Raw genomic sequence first — 21,394 nt, 5'->3', positions numbered from 1 at the left:
ATATTATTACCATGTATGGGCATAGATATATGAGCTACATTTCGGATGTACAGTATAATAAAATATATTTTTGAAGCACAAATTATACTTTCAAGTCATATTTTTTCTTTAACTTTCTTTGATATTTGTCTTAGAGAACGAAATATTCGTCTGTTTTTTTTTTTTTTTTGCTTGATGAGTGAAGCAAGCATGCTTTTCATCTTCCCTGTTATCTGTAGAAGAAAATGTAGGGATGGGGTAGTATAGAGCTGTAAGCTCTGATATGGCAGGAGGGTAACAACAATAGCCAAACAGTTAAAACTTCATTGGCCACAGCATTGCCATCCATTACCCACCCTGAGTGTCCATCTTAGTCGCCTCGTACGACATGCATGGGCTACAGTGGGACTATTCTTATCCCCATTCGTCTGTTTACCTTTCATGAAAATTTATATTTCCATTTAATCCAATTTTATTATTAGTTTCTCTGAATTTATGAGTTTTTTTTCTTTTAGAAAAAGTGTATTATAATAAAATTATCTTAAAATTTTATAAATTATTTAATATGCCATATTATTTTATAAGAATTATACTATTTTGTTTTAATTATAATGGAAATAAAAAAAAAAAAAGTCTAACCACCTTACGCCAGACGGAATGTTGATTTTGCAAGTGGGAGATATTTATGAATTACGTTAAAATAGACTCGGATGGCATCTGTTCAAAATTTCGTGAATTTTTGTTTTTACTGGGAACATTGTTATCAAAGGAAGAGTCCTGATTATCTTTCAGAAAGTAGATTAACAAATATTTATGCTGTTCACAAATATGCTCAAAGGGCTGTTAGATTACTTGTAGTTTTAGATCCTATTTCGACTTCAGATTAATTTGAACTGAGTAATAAAAAATAAAAAAAAAAGAACATTTTTTAATATCTATAATTCAAAAATATTTTATTTACCGTAAATGCTTTGCGGTTTGACAAAAAATAGTCTTGATTTGACAGTAAATGTCTTGGCCAGTATAATTAGCTTGAAATATATTACACATGTTAGAAAGAAAAGAAAAATGGCAGGAGATGTTCAGATTAAGTAACATTCTTCATAACAATCTTTGTATTGTGTTCGGACAAACACAAAGCCGAACTTATCCATTGTACATTACTTGAAAGGTAAAGAAACAAAGAAATTCACTGATGGCAAGTTAATAAGAAGCACTAAATCACTTTTTCATTTATATGGTAATTACAGTCGTAATTTCAATCGAGAATTAGATAGAGCGATGCAGTTGTAATTGCTTATCTGTCTCTAGGGGTGAATACCGAGCATTTGGCTGCATGCCTAATGGCATCTCAGTCCTGCACGTGCATTTGATCTGAGGTGGATGTTGCTACCTACGTTGAATTCCCTCTTTGCCTAATGGGAAAAAGAGTATGGAGTCGATAATCTCTTAAATTGTAACCATATTATAAACAAATCGCTTTGCGTTTCCGTATCAGCTTTGATATTCTTAACAGGTTCCATTACCTACTAAAGCGAGGGTTGAAATCTAACGGCCAAAGAGCCTTCCCTTTAAATCGAAGAAATGTATGTACTTTGCGCGCGCGCATATACACATCACATACACTTGTAAAAGTTAGACGCGTTAATCAGATTACTAGTAGCAGGTAGAACAATTTCGTAAACTTTCTTTTAAAGGTGGCCCAGTACAAAAATCAATGGGAAAAGATGCAGCGCACTTTGAAGGAATTCGCGTGTAATTTGCTAAATAAATTGTATACGGATCATGCCGAGATTATTTTCTAATTTTAATAAATTACATTAAGCAAAGCGTTCGCGAACGAATTGTGGATAGAGAGATAAATGAAATTACAGCAAAAGATGTTGTCTTTTGATTAGCTCTGAGCATGATTGTTGAGTTTCAAGATAATTTTGTTCGTATTAGGCAAATATACTTTCTCATTGCTTACTTTATATAAGCAAGCAAGAGACGATACGCTTTTGATGTACAGCCCACAACCGGAAGAATATTGCATCGATACAAAAGGATAACATTAAAATTGAAACTCAACTAAAGGGACGGGAATTGGCTAGGAAAGGATTTCATTTAAATATTCTAAATCACTAGTTACCTAAGCCTTACTAAAATGTGCGAGTAAAACATAGACAGCATGTTTAACTAGCGCAGAATTATCATGGTATGAGAAGTACCTTCTGATTAAAAGGGAGAGGTTAAAACGTTGTCTGTGATATGAATATTTGATAGCATATTATCAAGGGCAGAGACAGCTGTTTTTCTTCGATGAACTGTTCCTCCTTGTCCCAATTACGTGAAACGGAAAACCATAATCAGGAACACAGCAAACATAAACAAAATCTATAAACAGTATACAAGACATATGAGGAACTTTAGTTGGAATGACCTAGTCTCTAATTTCATCCAGGACGCTATCTTTGAAGACTTTTCAACTGAAAAGAAGAAAGTCGGTCTCAAATGGATGAGGAAGAGTTTTGTCCTCTCTCGAAGAACAACACATCGTCCAGAGAACATGCATTTGGTAGGTCAAACCACATTGGAAATAACTTAAACGAACGGTTCACAACTTCTGCTATACGCATACAGTAGATCCACCCACACTGTACCATGCAGTTTGGAAACCAGATCCAACGGAATACGGTGGTTAATCCTTATTCCCGCAGCCTTCTATATTGGTATACTGCGTGTGTTCTTTTGACCGGTTTGCTTGTTTCGCGAGATGAAAAATCCGATATTGAAAAACATTCTGCCACCAGTGTACGAGACCAGCTACCTCACCTTCAGTTGAAAAGCCCTGATTAAGTTTCTTCGCGTTCTAGACGGGATTCGAACCCAGTTCTTTCCAGCCAAAGGGTATCGTCACAACTGACTTTGCTATGGAGGCTCTCGAGACTCCATAATTTAAGGCCATAACTTTTAACAACGGTTGACGGTCATTCTGTATGTTGAATAAAAAGTTTAACAGATTATAATATCGCCTCGTGTTCATCTCAGTGCAGAGCTGAACCCCCACCTTCCCTTAATTTCTGTTTAGTTTCTCTTTGACTGGACGTTTTATTTAAAACTTCTGGTTGAAACCATTCTTCTAACAGTCAACCTATAAGTACGCGTAAATCTTAATTTTCAGGTCAAGAGTATTTCAAATAAGAACGATTATTATTATTTCATGACACCTTCAAGGAGTCCAAAGACTCATCGAGGGAGGACACCTACTCTTCAACTCAATCCAAGAAACTAAAGCGAACCACATCATCTACACCAGTGCCATCTACCGCCGACCACCATCCCCAGTATTTTTCCAGACAATCACAAACATTCATGCTCATGGCGGGATTCGAACCTGCCGCCTTTTGGCTGGAGAGCGGATATGCTAACCACTCGGTCAACTAGGCCGGTAATAATCGTAATTATTATTATATCGTAGATTTGCAGCAAAATCCTCAGCTTCTGTTTAAACTTATATAGCTACAAAATATGAACAGATTGTTACCAAACCAGTCTGGATTTGTATGTTCCTTCTCCCCCCCCCTCCATATTATCCCATGCTATTCTTGTAGAAAAAAAAAATACCCTAATGCATTTCATTCCCCAAAGGAAGTAGGCAAGATCATTTAGTCCTAAACTTTTGAGAGCGGTAGACACTGCAACCATCTCCTGGGTTCTAACACTATATATTATTGTCAATGATAGAATAAGTTTATAAGGTCGAGTTTCTGAAAGAAATAACCCGCTTGCGCGTGACACAGATCAACTAACTCGGGAACCGATAGAAAAAGTTCCTCTAGTCGGCAACTAGAATCGAACTTAAAATGGTCTTTCTTCAGGCGGCCTAGCGCTATGGATTTATTCTCGACTTCATACAGTAATACTTCAGACCAAACTTTACAGAAGGTGCATGTTTTGAACTCTTAAGAAAAGCTTGATATATAATCTTAATCGTGACAATATCATCATACATTTTTAATGCCACTTTAGAAAGCAAAAGTCATGCTCAATACCCACCCACACACAAAAAAAAATGGAAGTGTGTCAATTCTCGGGTCGTTTTTACTGCACATCTTCCTGGAGATGCTGTAGAATATCTGAATTAAAAAAAATATGCATCCCATTTGTAACTAGGTAAACTACTCATTCAAATGTTATGCGGATTTCTTCCCAAAAGCACGTTTTAACATGTGTTTTGATAGTTTCTATTCTGAAGCAGAATACTTGTTGTCCTACGTTGCTTTTATTATTATATTATAGCGTTGAAATCACTAAGAAAGCGGTCATACTTCACTTGAGATATTTCTTCTCAATAACACAAGCCACAACTTTAAAGGACGATTGACTCAGCAGATTCAGTTCTATCTACCTACACCTAGTGGAGGAACTTTGTTCAATCTCACCTTGAGTTCAGTGTTCCTTACCCTGAGAACAAATAAAGTAAACAATTTATTTCATGTTTAAGTAGCAGTGGAGTTCCCTTGCTGGTTGCTTAATCAACTGGTTGTAGAATACTGAAGTGAACCCACTGAATACAATGCGAGAATTATTATGGCCTGCTGTAAACCTTTGTTTTAAGTCGAATATTATCGATCCGACAGAGGCATTCAGCAGAAGGACACATCCTGCAAATTTGAAGCATTCAGATACAATTATTGAAGCAGATAGGGTACGATACAGTAATATTCCGCATTACGATGCTTCACTTCATGACGATCCGTCATACGACGCATCTAGCGACATAACGCCCCTCTCCCGAATCAACTGAGCGCAGTTTTCGTGGACTAAAAGTTTGTTTACATGATGCTCGCCGCGTCGCTTTGTGTTTTGGGTTTCGTTGTGAATTATAAACTGCTTATAACTATTATTTAATTTTACTGTTTTTAATAATAGCAAATGAAATTCCAAGTAAAGGTGCTTTTGCTTTCGATGAAAAGAATTTGCGTCAACTACGCATTACATACAAGAATTAAAATAATTTTAATTGATAATACTAAAGTTATCCGTGAACGTGACAATCTTATTGCCTAAATGGAAACACTTTTAATAATGTATAGTGGTTGGCGTGTTCCATTCAGAATATCTGCAGTAAATAAACTACATAAAGCATTTATTTACATGATTTTATGCACATATATAGCTGCTTAAAACGTCATCAAATTATTGCATGCATCAAGTTGAAAAAGTGATTCGCTATACGACGGTAGTCTGGAACCTAATGTGTGTAACCAGGGTACTTTAAAAATTGCGAGGGGAAAAAAAAATGTGTCGTCTTTTCTCATTATTTACAGACACCTATATAGATCGTATGTATCGTTCGACTGGTTTTGACTAAACAGTTGTCACCTGATATTTAGATACAATCTGACCAAAACGGAGATCGAAATGGTAACGGGGATAACCCTGTCGATACCGCTACAGACTGCATCGTGTTATTCGATTTTGACGTCCTTCGTCCACTGTTTACTTCCTTCATTAAAAACAACAAGCGAAAATTAATTAAAAGTTTCATAAGTAAAAGAGTGAGTTCAGTAGTGAGAAGGCGGAGCTACTGACATTGTTTTAATTTAACTCCGCGCAGATTATTTAAAATATGTTAGGGGTGTTCATAGAGATAACAAATGAACAAACAGAGAGATGATTGTAGAAATTCTAGCAATACCAGAACACCATTTCACCTGAAATCGAACCTGTGCTTTTTTCCAACAGACTTAATGTCATGGAGAAGGCTTCGCAGGCACGTGTGTATAGGAATATGTATAAGGAATTTTTGAAATAATCTTTTTCGTCGTTTTATTCAGGATATTTTTACCGTCTTAAATCAGAAGAGAAGGCGTGTGTGTGTTTAATTACAAATTCAGGCATACATACATACATGATTTTTTGCGTCATGGTCTTCCTTAATTGATACTGTCGTTTATTTCTTTAGGCGGTTTTCAGATAACGAACTTGGATGTCGCGTTTTCCCGTAATTGAAGAAATTCGAATTAAATATATTTTTCCTTTTTAAGAAAACAGATCTCAATAAACAAAAATTGAGAGACAATACGCCGATATAAGAAAATGTTTACCAAATCACCAGTGTAAGGCCGTATGGGATGGCGAAATAATGCAGAAAGACGCTACTTTTATGTAGGCAATTGTTTCAGCATCACTAATTTGATAGACACGAGAAGCCTAATTCCAGTTGTTAAATGGTAAAAACAAAGTAGGAAAGTGACACGACACTTACTCCCTCCTTTTGGACTTTTCAAAATCAATTTTGTACTAGTTGGTAATTGATGCAATCCGATTCAAATCACACTTTCAGAGACGGGCTTTCTGTCTTATGAACCGTCTGTAGGCATTGTCATGAACAATGTTTTGCTGAACTAGCCACCATCATTCCTCCACTGTTCCATGACTGCGAAGAACATAATCAGCTTCTAGTGACTATCCCTTTACTGTTCAGCTTGAAACCTACCGAACAAATTTCCCTTCTTTCATTCCATCTATACTTGTTTCTTTAAGAACTGCCTTCCTCATTCTGATTTCCCCCAAAGGCTACAACAGAAGGAATCTGATCTTTCTCTTCAATAAATAAGTCCACAAATTTCTTCTTTTTGCCAGACACTGACGTTCTATAGGTTTTGCATCATTTTCGTGTGTGAGTCTAATATATAAATACGTTGTCTAAACCAATTAAGACTAAATGGACGACAATTTAGAGAGAAATGGGTAAAATTTTATAGGCGAAATGAAGCAACCTGCATAAATATCTGGATCCAAAGATAAGTCCAACCAAGGAAATGAAGAGAAAAACTACCATGATCATCCACTTAACACTGTTCAATTTGAATAATGCAAAGGGTTGAGAATGGCCTATAGCATGTATCGCTTTTAGAATTGTAAAGATTAAAATTTGTGAAGATTATTTAAAATGTTATGTGTGTTCAGCTTTAATCTTTACAACAAACCTCCTGTATGTTTTTTAAACGTAGAAGACTTTCCAGTAATGTTAATCATAAGAATTTGTTATTCTGTATTTGACAATTTTCAGGTTCAAGTAAACGGAGCCAGTCTGCACCTGCCCGTACTCCAACTTCTCCAAATGGGAGACGACAGCACAGTCCAATACCAATCAATAGGCAACCAGTGCCGATGAGAGGATGCTACTTAAGGAGAACAGACAGGAACTTAAGGAGATCTGAAGAAGAGGTGTGTTGCACTGGACTTTTATGTTGTAGATTATTGGATTTTTACTGAGTGACTAGCTGCCAGACAGCTGGGAAGTGGGATAAAGGATACGAGGAGATAACTGTAAAGCTGTGTGTGTTCCATGCCAGACATTACACAACCTGTGTCCAGTTAGCCTACTATGAAATGATCCTCTTGCAGATGCTATGTTGACATCTGTGCTGTATGAGAGGCAGAAAGAGTTGAAGATGGAGTTTGCAGTTCTCAAGATGAGACTGATGATAGAGCCACCCATGTGGAGCTTATCAATGTAAGTACAACTTTGCAGTTACATCATCACTAATTCACTATGATGAAATGTCCCATAACTGTAACTGATTTAAACTAAAGCATGCAGGAATAAACAATGTTTGACTCTAATTCTCACTTTATTTTATTACTATTTAATTTTAGAATTAGAAGTTAAAATATTTGTTCTGCATTTTGTATTAATGAATTAATTGTTAAAAGTTTAAAACATCTGTGGCATAAGAATAAGATTTTTTTCTCCTCTAACCACATTGCAGATTTTATGATTTGACAATTATCTCCATAGCTAATTATGGTTTATTTTTGTAAATAGACAAAAATAAATGTATTTACACATCTCATCACTTCCTGTGCTATCCAGAAAATGCAATCATATAAAGTTGAGATTTTCAAGGTATATGCGAATTTTGCAAATACATGTATGCTGCATTGCATTAAATTTCATAATTTCAAAAACTATTATTCTCCTAAATCTGCACAGAATGCATTCCATGCAAGTAACATTAATGAAACCAAGAAATTATACATTCGGTTTTAATCCTTTACCCCAAGGAAGCAAAACAATGTTTTTTTGCGTGAAATATATTCACATCTGATACTTGTATATAGGAGGCTAATGACTTCACATCACTTGATTTAGTATGTATCCCATACTAACCCCCCCCCCCTTTCAGATGTGTGAAATGTTATGCATAATAGGAAGGGCCACTAGGCAGACCAGTTTTGAGGTCTCATAACATTCCTTATAGTCCTAAATAACACCTTAGGGATAAGGTGTTATTTAGCTATTAAAGCTCTGATCATGGCAGGAGGGTAGCAGCAATAGCCGAGCCTAAGTTGGAACTTCATTGGCTACAGCATTGCCATCCATTACCCTCCAAGGGCATTAATCATCGTATTGCACGGTCGATTAACTCTACTCCCTCTCCTCTCATAACATTCTAAAAGTTCTAAAAAGAACTGGGCGATGGACTGAGTCCTTGACTCTTTATCCCGTCATCTGAATGAATAAAATCTGTGTGGATAGGATGTTATTGAGCTAATAGCTCTAGTCATGGCTGAATAGCGGCATTAGCCGAGCCTCAGTTAAAGCTTCATTGGCTACAGCATTGCTATCCGCTACCCTGAAAGTCCTAAAAAGGACTGGGATGTACTTGATCATCCTCCTCTCATAACATTGAAGTAATTCAGAGGTCATATATATCTCATAAACAAGTGGCCAAAAGGTGCTTGACCTTATTAATAAAAATCATTGGATGAGAGAAAGATACTAAAAGTTATTTTACCTAGGATTTATTATACATTAAAGATACCAAGAAATTATATACTTGGTTTTAATCCTTTACCCAAGAAAGCATACAATTTCTTGGTATCTTTAACATATAATAAACCCAAGGTAAGAAAACTTGCAACATCTTTCTCTCATCCAGAGATTTTTATTAATAAGGTCGAGCACCTTTTGGCTACTTGTATATGAGATATAGATCACTTCTGCGTTACTTCAACCTTAATATCTCTCCTACTGATGAGGCCTCAATAAAGGTTGAAACTGGTATGGGCAGTGGCCTTTCCCATTATGCATAGCATTTTACATGCCCAAAAGGGGTGTGTGCTATGCATTATGAGATACATTACATACTAAGGCAAGTGATGTGAAGTCATTAGCCTCTATCTACAAGTAGCTCAGGCATGAATATATTTCACGCACAAAACATTGGTTTTGCTTCCTTGGGTAAAGGATTAAAACCAAATATATAATTTCTTGGTATCTTTAATGTATAATAAACCCAAGGTAAAAAAAAAATTCAGCATTAATGAATTACAAAAATCTTGTTTTCATCACATCACCATTCCTGAATATACAAACAGCTGAACTGCTCATTTTGTTGATGACATATGCTAAAGATTCAGGATTATCCATATCTTGTAAGGAGTTGGTAAGGTAATGTAACTTTTATGCAGTGGTTATCTATGTACTCTTCAGTTATGTATTGGAGACTAAAATTAAACATTACAATTCAAAGAATAAACTTCCACAACTTCGACTACAATACAGACTGAACCTTACGTCATAAAATAGTTATGTGCATTCCTGTTAGAATGAGTGCATATATTTTGTATATGTACATATTTCATCAGTCAAATTCCTCCTCTCGTGTTTAGAAAGGATGGATATGCATCTGTCCTGTCCATATTATATATTCTAAAGAGTATAAAATGTGAATCAAGCAAAACACATGAAATAATGGAGCAGGTAGTTAGAATATTCCATATCAAGGTCACAGTGATACCAACATATTGATTTGTTCTTTCTTTTGCACACACACACAGAAGAGAGAGAGGCTCACAATAATGCCAGGGTGTCCAATAATCCAGAGTTTTGTTTTTGGATTCTAGAACAATGAAAATGGAAGCTGTATACTGTTTGTAGAATGTTTCTTGTTGCAGTACATTACAACTGTGAAATTAGGAATGGTTGTAGTATGACAGTTTCATAGTGTTTGGCTTTGGACATAATGTCAAAATCTAAGTTATAAGTTTAGTTGAGGTGGAGACAAGTCCATAATTTTTGAAACTATGAAAAGCTTCTTGTAATAAAATGAAGTTCAGATTGGTTGATTGATAGAACCTCTGCTACTAATGGGTCATGCAAAAAGTTAAACAACTTTGATGCCGGTTAGTAGTTGGAAGGGATCAATCGTGCGATGCTGTTGGCACACTCACCCTCAATGTTTTTGGACTCCCTGGATGTGTCACATAATAATAATAATGAATGTTTGCCTTTGTTTTTTGGGTTAACAATATAAACTTATGTGACATAAGTCCAACCAAGGAAATGAAGAAGTTGTAAAATTTTCTAGTACCTGCATTCAAGCTATATCACAGAGGTTCTTCATTTCTCAGATTGAGAAGGCTAGACAATATCACAAGTGTCCTAGCCTTCCTAGAGCATTAGCTGAAAGTAGAAGGTATTGGCTACCTGCTTCAACTGTTTCTAGCATTGAAGAATGGATGAAATTAAATTCCAGTTACCTGATGTGAAATGCTGCACGAAGGATAACTCTTGATATTCAGCTGTATGCTCAACACATATCTCCTTAAGTCAAATCATCTTCAACACAACTGGTGTGTGCATGCCCATATCACTTTTGAGAATAATGATTTAATTCATGTGTTGAAACATACTGTAAATGTAAAAATAAAGACCTATATTTTCAGTGTTTTACTTATGATGAAGCTGGCATCATCAGGGAATTACACTAACACTATAAAAATGATTTTAAATTATCTTAATTTGCATAAGGTAGACAATGAATACAACATATCTAAACAAAAGAATAAGTTGTTGCTAAAGCTGAGAGATCAACCTTAATATTAATTACATACGAGGGGGGGAACGGAAAAGTTCTGATAAACACCTCGAAAAAAAATTATATTAAAGCAACTGATATAACCACAAGAGAGAACATACTGGTAGCAGAGGTAACATGTTCTTTCTTTTCTTGTGGTAACATCAGTTGCTTTAATATCATTTTTGTTCTAGGTGTTTATCAGAACCCCCCCCCCCCCCGATGCCAGTACTGATCAAACTTCATGGATGCAATTCATATTGGTTCAGATTAGAATAATTTCTTATTCTAATCAGTTTCTTTAAAAAAAAAAAAAACGATCTCTGAGCTAAATTTAGATTACAGCAATCTGAATAAAATTCTGTTCCTACTGTCCATAACTATGGTGTGTCAAATACAGCTGAAGTCAGGATTCTGTGATGTTCAAACATGTAAATTTCAAATCAGTTTATTTTTCATAAGCTTTGCAGGGACAACAAAGCTTCCCCCCCCCCACCCTCATGGTTGGAACAACTACATGCCAAGCATTACCCAATTCAATTCTAAGGATCTACACAAAAATCTGAGGGAGAAAGAGATCAATTTCTGCCATCCCAATCATAAAGTTTTGAAATTTAACTTTTTTAAAGCAGAAATATTTTACATTTCAGGCAAAGAAAATGTGTAAAAAATAATATAAATGTGATAGCACAAATAATATTCATTTTTGCAAATATAAAATAAAATTTTATATTGGCAAAAAAAATCAGCAAAAATATATAAAAAGGTCTCATCAAAATTTTACTTTGCAAGCTTTCTTGCTCTGAATGAATATATGATTTTATCATTTTGATAGTAAAGGCTGCTATAGCATTCCTGATATCTTAGATCTTAAATAACTTCTGAGCTTCATTTTGCTCACAACTTATGGATGTTGTTGGTTTTTTTAATGAGTAAATTCTCAGTACAATGCAAAGATTTAGGAATCATCCTGGTTTAAAAATGTCATGTGCATTTTAACTTATAACAAAAATCATTCAAGTCTATTTTCTCCTTTATAATTTATTTTGATAAATTCAAAAAAAGATTAGACAAGATAATCACATATTTTATATATGGCAAGCGCATCCAACTAAATTGACAGAATAGGTGCAATGCGCAACTATAATTGACACTTTGCACATTTTTATTGCTAGTTTTGTTTGCATCCAACATATGATTTTTGTTTTGTTTTTGTCACCCCCATTAAGTACAAGTGCCCCTAGATCAGTTCCTAGGTGTAGTTAGAATATTAGTTAATGAAGTACAAGGCAACTTGGCCCAGAAATGAAATAAGTGAAGCATGTTACTGTAGTCCCTATTTGAAGGATGTGAATTTGAATTACACTGTGGCATGAATGTTTTGCAGCTGATTTACAGTGAAGATTTGGTAAAAGAAGGCAAGAGCCCAACAATGCATTGACAAATAATCTAAACTTTGCAATGAACAGTTTTACTAAGGGGAAAGGTCATGTTTGAGTAACTTGCTCACATTTTATAATAATATTATGGATGAGTTACACATGAGATACACCATGATACTTTTGATATTTAAGGCTTTTAACAGAATATACATAGAAGGTTATTACATAAGATGAAAGATATAGGACTGGAGTATAAATTGTTAGTTTGGATAATAGAATGCATGACTGACAGATATCAAAAATTGGTGTATTGAAGATCGAGTCTGAAAATTTTAAGGTAATCAGTGGTGTACCCCAGGGATCAGTCCCTGGTCCATTATTATTCAATCTTTACATTAACGATATTAAGAAGGATTTAACAGGAGACATACATCTATTTGCTAATGACACAAAGATAAGCAAGGTAATCAAGAATGCAAGTGACATGCAGTACTTGCAGAACGATTTGAATAGGCTGGAATTGTGGGCATGTGAAAACAGCTATCAATCCACTGTCAGTAAATGTCAAATTAGCATATATTGGTGGGATTATGCTAGAAGAAAGTCATCAGGCTAAGAATTTTGGAGTTTTAATAGATAGGAAGTTGAAGTTTAGTGGCCATATAGAAAGACTGCAAATACAACTATGATGCTAAAATAAAAATTGACTAAGGCAAGAGTTTCTGCCTCTTTACAAAGCCTTGTGAATTCAAGCTGGATTATTGTACACAGATCTGGTTTCCAAAAAAGAGTGTGTTAAAGATGATATTGGGAATGTGTGGAATATGAGGAAAGAATTGAGAATTTGTGGACTGCAGATACTAGCAAATAATGGAATGAGGGGTGATATGATGGAGACCTTCAAACTTCTGAAAGGGTCATACAGCCTGATACCAAAAGATTAAATTTTTCATTTTACAGAGGGGTAGGAAGAGGATATCCAAGGAAGATGAATGCAGTGGGTGAGAACTAGATTTTTCTCTCATTGACTGGTGCATAATTGGAATTGTTTGCCTTTGGAGGTGGTGAGTGCAGGTAGTGTGAATTCCAAAAAAGGTGTGCCAGCTGGTGTGTGTGATGCAGCCTTTCTCGATGAGTCCCTGTAGGTCTCTGATAACATGTGCAATAACCCTTTATGCTTTTAACATATGTTATCAACTTTTCTTTAGGATTTGGCAGGGATAAATCAATATTCAGGTATGTTAAGCAACTGAAACAATATAACTGAAATCTCGACAGTCACTCCATTCCTTTTATTGCAGCTGTCTGAATTATTACTTCCAATACAGTGACTTCAGATCTAATCTTGTGAATAGTGCTGCACTTTAGTATAAATAGTCAAACTGGCTATAAGGGGTTGAAGTTTTGTTCACGAGTGATTAACAAAAAAAAAAAAAAATTCCATGTGATTAGATATTTTGGGAACTTAGCATTCAAGACAGATGCTCAGCTTTGACTGTTCAGTACACATTTAAATCCTAAAGAGACAGAGTTATATATAAGAACTGATGAAATAAGAAATGTCCATTCTATCACTTTCCCCTTAAATGTTTTACATTACAAAAGAGAAACTAGACACCATTTGGCAATGGAATTACCATAATATTTAGGAACAAATTCAGTGGAGTATGAATGCAAAAAACTAGAATTATTATTCTTGTGCTGTATGTATTGCTAAGAAATGGCTGATGTCAGACATTTGACCATTCTCTGATCTTAATTTCATTAAGAGAGAGAGAGAAAAAAAAAAACAATTTATCAGTCACTTTCAGTGATTAGAGGAATTGATCAATATAAATTTTCAATGGCACATTTTTGTGCTAGAGTTCATTTTGGTGAACTCTGACAAAATTCCAGACTGATTTCTGTTCTAGAATGTGAGCTTGAATAAGTTCAGACATAATTACCTACCAAACTGACACATGGTGGATGAAATATATCAACTCTCTTATGCTTTGTATCCATGTTTTGATTAATATCAGTGCCATGGCATAATGAAGTGTTTGAGGGAAGTAATGGCAGACTGCATACCTAAAGTCAGGAGAGTTAAATGGATGAATATCATCATTAAGCAGGAGTGTAAAAACAAAAAAAAAATTGCGGAGAGAATTCAAGCAGAAAGGTGACCAGCAGGCACATGAACAGTACAAAGCAGAGGCCAGAAGGGTAATCAATGGTAAGAAAGGCAAAAGCAGAGTATGAAAGGAAATTAGCAGTACAGGCCAAAGATAATCCCAAACAGTTCTTTCGATATGCTGCAAGTAAAAGAAAGAACATTTATAGTAGAATGATTTTAATGAATGCCGATGGTAGGGAGGTAACTGAATCAGTAAAAATAGTAGAATTACTAAATTAATACTTAGCAAGAGTATATCATCCATCTGAGACAAACCTATCTCAAGAGCAAAATAAATTAGATAAACTTTTTAATGTTTCACTAGAGTTTAAACCAAGATCTTCAGAGCACAAAGAGATTATCTCAAGCATTAGTGAAAACAATTCTAAACTACAGTAGACAAAATAAGATAGGTTCTCTACATGTTGGATCCAAAATATCAATCAGGCAGTCTCAATTATTAAATCAATATAATCTCCACGCCAAACTAGCAACCTGAACTATTCCTGTAAAGATAAACTCATAATTTTTCAGATATAAGAGTTTTTGGAATTAGGCGGCAGTAATGAAGCACTTTACAACCCTGAGCATTGCTTAAGTTTGCCAAAATTTTGACAGTCCTTTTAGACTCCAACCTAACACCTGGACGCATTCTTTTTTTTTTCAAAATAATGTTAGCTCTTTTACCTGTTTCAGTTCTGAATGTTTCCATCACTATTAGTGTTAGTGCTATGAGAAATTTGTGGTGCTCTGAAGATGCTGGTCTGAAATACAGCAAAATATTAGCAGTTTAATAAATGTTATTTTGTTCTTTCAGCATACTGTTAACCTTAAGATGAATAACACAACACTTAAACTCTATCTAATCTACTAATCTAATCTAAGCATGCCCTATATAGGTATGATTCACATTTGAAAAATAATAAACACACACATACTATGTTGACAAAAGTATTTGGACACCTTATATGGCATGCAAATTTTAGATCCCTACCACATGCAAATAATTGGGGGAGTGTCTGCATAAGTCTGGCAATAAAAGGTGGGATGTAATGCATATTTTGAACTGTATTCGATGTCAAGTTCAGCTGAACTGAGACTTCCAACAAGAGATTGTAGTTGGGTGCCTCAGTAGTCTTTTTGTCTGTGACATTGCTACCCATCTCTGTATCTACTGAAATCCGTCCACTGTTGCTTGTGTCACTTGTAGATGGAACTACCACAGCAGGAAAACACTCTGGGAAGTCATCAATACTCGCTGACCGAGATCAATGAGCTCTGTCTTGGAATTTCAAATGTTATCAGTGGTGGACCTTGCACTCAACCTGCGAAATGCTGCAAGGACATCTGTCATCACTAGAATTGTCCACAGAAAGTTGCATGCCTTAGGTTACCACAGAAGGGCTGTTGTGAACAAGCCACACCAGCCCCCTCAACATCAAATGACATTTAAACTGATATCTTGCAAATGACATTTAAACTGATATCTTTCACGTGTTCCTGGACCATAGATGATTGGAAAGGGTTCTGTGGAGAACTACACTTCCGAATGTTTTTCACTCTGACAGTTATGCGTGGATCTGGGATTACCCAGGAAACAGTTCCAACGGGACTGCATCATTACAACTGTCAAGTTTTTTTTTTTGGCTTGGTTCAGTGGTGGACATGCCCAAAACAATGACATCTGATGGCTACCTGGACAACTTCATGCTTCCGACACTGTGGAAGTACTTTGGCAGTGACACTTGAATGTTTCAGCATGACAATGCTCCATGCCATACTGCACTGTGTGTCTGAGACTGGTTTCCCCAAAGCAATGTTAAAGTGGACTGGCTGCCTCAGAGTCCAGACCTCAATCCCATCGAACATCTTTGGGATGAATTAGAATGCCAAATTTGCTCCAGACCACAACAATAAGGTTAGCATGAGGAATGAAAGAATATTCCTGTTGCAATGTATTAGAAATTGGTTGAAAGCATGCCTCAAAGGGTAGTTGCTGGCATTCAAGTCAAAGATGGTCCCACTTGGTTACTAGAAATGCAACTGAAATGTTTTTTGTTACTACAGTTAAGTGTCCAAATACTTTTGTAAACATTGTGTGTGTGTGTGTGTGTGCATATATCATGTACCTAGAGAAATTATTTATTGAAATTAGACCTAATATGAGGGGGAGGGGCTGGAAAGTTCTGATAAACACCTTGAACAAAAATTATATTAAAACAACTGATATAACCACAAAAAGAACATACTAATAGCAGAGTTATGAAGGTAACATGTTTTTTCTTGTGGTTTTATTAATTGCATTTTTGTTCTAGGTGTTCATCAGAAATCCCCCCCCCCCCCATGCAAAGAGTCAGACAAACTAGTTCATCTTTGGAGGAATGCTGAGGATGTGTAAGTTTAGATAGAATGCACGGACATAATATAATGGTAATATGAATATCAATGAGCATGGTAATGAATCTGCTGAATGGATGGACTATACTTTTGGTTCAGCCATTTTGACATGTCTGAGGAAGAAAAAAGAGAAAGTTGTGCAACTGGTCTAAGCAGACTAGATTTAAGTATAAGAAAAATGAACACATGCATTTTTCTTATACTTAATCTATACACAAATGCCAAGAGAATTAGAAACAAAGTGGTCAAGTTTGTTGCTTTGGAGAAGACATTGCAGCCTAAAATTATTTGCATTAGTGAAACCTGGTTCTCAGAGTCAGATACCCTTTAAGTCAGATTCATGCTTCTGGCATTTGTGTATAGATTAAGTATAAGAAAAATGCACATATGTGCCCTTTTCTTATACATAAATCTAGTTTGCTTGTCCCAGCTGCACAACTTTCTTTTTTTCTTCCTCAGATGCATCACCATTCAGTAGATTCATTGCTCATTGATATTCATATCACCATTATATTATGTCTGCACATTCTAGCTGGACTACACACACATACACAGCATTCTTCTAAAGATGAACTAGTTTCTCTGATTCTTTGCATGGGGGGGGGGGGGCTGGAAATTGCTGATGAACAAAATGAAGTCTCTGCTCTCATAGGATCACTGCCTGTCTTTTTTTTTTATTATATAAAATGCTGAATGTTTGATGAAGTCTTACAAGAGTCATTACAAAATAATGCTGCTACTTAAAGAACTGGAGTTGGAGGTCAATAATAAATTGTAGAGTAGTCGTGGAAGAAAATCTCAAATGAAAAATCACAGAAGCACAAAAAGAGATGAAAAAGAACTAGAACCAAGACCTCAAAAAAAGTTTACACTTAAAAAATTAGCAGAGACATTTGCCATTGGGTTTGAGGAAATTCCTGAACATGGAGAGATTTAGTCAAGTAGACAGAATGATACTAGCTGCAATTGCTTGCTGTAGAGAAATTTATGCAGAAAAAAACTAAATTGGATGTATTGTACATTTTTTTAAAAGAAGCCAACTTCTGCTGTCACATCACTAAACTGAATATGGGCATAAACCCTCCATAATCATGCATCTGTTTTTGTTGCAATTCCTGAATTTGAAGACTCATCAGCCTTCCCTCTCTCCTCAGATGACTCACCCAATTAATAAAGCAGCAGATATAGATTTGAAGAATTACTTTTGCTTCATTTGTTTCCAGCTGATTATTTTCCTGGTAAGCACACAGAACACTTATAATTTACAGTACTGTATATAGTAATTTTATGTTATAATTTGTGCATTGTATTATTTTACTACAATCAAAGAGTAAAATTAGTTAAAAATATAACAAAACAGACCTACACATGTTAGTGATTTAAGACTAATAATGGGATCACTGGAACAGAACCCTGTAGTGAGTCGAGGACTGACTGACTGTATGTATAGCAAAGATATGGAAGCCAATCAACTAGGTGGAGGATGTTTTTTCCCCTTACTCCATTTGTGTACACTTTCATAGTGACATCTCCAGGGGACTTTCTCTACACTTTCACTGTTTCAATATCCTATATTAACATCTTGAACCAAACAGTGCCAAAACATATCTGAATTTGTATAGACAACAATCAGAATGCCCTGGATCTTGTCTTCAACAATGGTGCCAGGGAGCAAAAAGTTCTGTTTTTTAGAAACAAAGTCTAGCTTCACATTTTGAGTCAGGCATGATGTGGGTCCCCTTTTAAGCAAAATGAAGTCTGAAATAAAAGCAGTGAATGACTGTAGATGTTTCCAAAATATGCATAAAAGCAGTTTAGGTTGAATAATGAGGAACTTTCTGTAGTTCTGACACATGCTATAAGTATGGAGATATGAAAAGATGTCCAAAAGGTGGTGATAAAAGTGAAAAGGTAGTACTACTGCAGAATATCTGGAAATTTTAAAGTAAATGCATTATTTCTGAATATACAAGGATTTCTAGAACATTGCTTCTGCTTCTTTTTTTTTTTGTGCTTATGCAACAGAGCAATGGCAGAAAATAGTGGCCTTAACAAAAATATTTCACAGCAACAAAGAGATAGCATGAAACACAAGCCTCTCCTTGAACCAATATTTCAAAAACCACTGTATATTAAAAACTGGTTTTCATGTAAAACTTTAGAAAAGCATTGGACAAATATGGACCTGCATTTCACTACTGTAGCAAGATTTCCACAAATTTCAGAAGCTGATAAGACATATACTTATTGAATGTCATATTAAAGAGGAAGAATGCAAGAAGCCTGGAAATCATTCAGAGACTCTTGAATAGCTTTTGGATTTAAAAAAAAAAAAACCCTATTAAATTAACTTACTACATACCAGGAGATGTGGTTCAACATATCACATAAGATTCCAATTTTATTCTCACCAAAACATCATGGTAATGGAGCAGCAGTGATGAGCAAGATGAAACGTTAGTAAGATAGCCAACTAATGTATGATTAATTTAATGTTGCAATTATCCAAGTACACACAAGAAAGGCTAATTAATACCTGTTTGTAGAAGTCAGCAATGTTTTTATTCTATTGTAAACTACCTATTAAAATTTTAATCTTGCCAGAATGTTTGCTTGTCCATACGGTATTTGAATTATTTTATAGAAATGAATTTTTTTCCTTTAAGATTATATAAGATAGACTGCAAATTTCAAATAACTGAAATATTTTTCTTTCAAAGTACAGCAGAATGCCTCCATATATTTTCTCACGGTACATGTTCAGAAGGCATGAACAATAACTGATCCTAACTTCAGTGAAGTCCTTGAAAAAAAAAAAAAAAAAAGACATCTACCAGAAAAAATAAATAAAATAAAAACAAGCAGCTCCTGCAAGTCTCATAAGGTTGGTCATATGGTTTGATGTGGCCAAGTGATCTCTGGGAACACTAATGTGATATGTTTCTGTAGCATTTGTAACAGTGATGTATGAATGAGTTACTTGTTGGTATTGTTCAGTATTAATTGTACAAAATAAACAATTATTCTCCCTACACATAAAACTGGAATCTCTGCATGTGTGTATATAACAAGCTCCCTTTAATGATTAATATTTACCTGAAATCAAACCTGTTGTACACAATGAGTGATAGAATGTTAAGTTTCAGTTAAAACCCCGTGAATTAATGAGTTTCCTAATATAATTTAATGTGTTAATGGATTTTAGAAATTTGACATGTCTAATATCTGTAGACATCATGTCTGATAAACCATTTCTGAATCAGATAAAGAGAAAATAGTCTATGATCTGAAAAAGAATTTAATACAGCTCTTTATGATATTCTTCAAAAATATACTGTAAGCACCATATAACTTTTCTATTAAATTTTTACAAAATTTTTGTAATGTTAAAATGCTTCCAATATTTGACATATTTCATAAAATGAAACATTTAAAGATTTGGAGATTTTCAGATAAATTTAGCAATAATTTAAAATTCCTTTAGACCTTTCTACTGTTAAATCTTAAGCATCTTTTGTTTGTGTAATAGTTGAGGGATGGCATGTATACAAAATATTTGTACAGTTCCTGTAAAATTTGTAGAAAATGATTACTGGATGAATGTAATGTAATACAAAAGTAATTTATCTGTGAAATTCCTACTTCCCTCCATGTTTTCTATATTTCCCCCCTATAACATTCACACAGCTGACAATTCAAAATGTATATTTAAGAATGCTGTTGTGGAAAAACTGTAACCTTCATTTTCTTTATTTATTAATTAAAATATTGTACAGTGAATGAATGTTGAGATATTGTGAAATAGTGCCTTGGATATCATTAAAAGGAAGGCTACAGTTTTACTATGTATAAAGTGTATAAATGAAAACTTAGTTTTATAATTAAATTAAGGAGTGCTACAGTATTAGCAACAGAAATGTTGACATGCTAACAATCTCCTATCATTAGTAATGTAACTATAATGATTCTGTTGCTGGTATATGACCAAGGGCACTGAAACCATGTTAATTAATAAAGGGTATATTGCTTGGAACATGTCTGATTTTTCATTTCAATAAATTGAAGTTACACTATTCTTGTTATATTGCTTTCATTTATGTTAAATGAATAAATGTCAGATAAATTTAGACCAAAAACTTGCAATGACTTATTTCTGAGTCAAAGAATAACTAGATTTTGATTCTTGATGTTTACATAGTTTCCATATAACAAAACTTAGATCCTTTCATACAAACACCTTGAATTACAAACTGCATTCAAGAATGCAGAAAAATTACAATTATACCTCATTCGAATAATAAAAAAAACATGACATTTTTATATTTTTCAATGCTCCTGATTTCCTCTTCTTCAACAGTAGTTTTTGAGTGAACATTTATATTCAGAAAAGAGTAAATGCATTCTTTATGAACAGTATTTTCACACTAACCTTTTCAACTAAAGATGTGTGTGTATTTATATGTATGTATGTGCTCTAACAGAACTATAGCTTATCCACAGTGACTAGAATCATTCATGCATCAGTGATTAGCATCCTGGTTATAAAACTTGTTGTTCATGAACTAAGGCATAACATTACAAATATTCTAATCCTGGAAAATTTTATATAAACACCAGAATTTAGA

General features: G+C 34.6%; 1 protein-coding gene across 1 annotated transcript in view; it reads left to right on the top strand.

The window, feature by feature from the left end:
* LOC150102465 (uncharacterized) overlaps window positions 1-20,904 on the top strand; it is a 71,309-nt gene extending 50,405 nt beyond the window's left edge. The window contains exons 9-10 of the mRNA XM_090399595.1: window positions 7,040-7,486; window positions 19,490-20,904. Of these exons, the coding sequence (XP_090255721.1) occupies window positions 7,040-7,245 (206 nt within the window). The 3' untranslated portion in view covers window positions 7,246-7,486; window positions 19,490-20,904. The remainder of the gene's footprint in view (window positions 1-7,039; window positions 7,487-19,489) is intronic.
* The last annotated feature ends 490 nt before the right edge of the window (window positions 20,905-21,394 follow it).

This window comes from Typopeltis vanoorti, chromosome 10 (assembly GCF_054136105.1).
Source record: "Typopeltis vanoorti isolate ZY-2024b chromosome 10, IOZ_Tvanoo_1.0, whole genome shotgun sequence".
In the NCBI taxonomy this organism is placed as follows: Eukaryota; Metazoa; Arthropoda; class Arachnida; order Uropygi; family Thelyphonidae; genus Typopeltis; species Typopeltis vanoorti.
The sequence above is the reverse complement of the archived record's forward strand: the minus strand, read 5'-3'. Positions and strand labels throughout refer to the sequence as shown.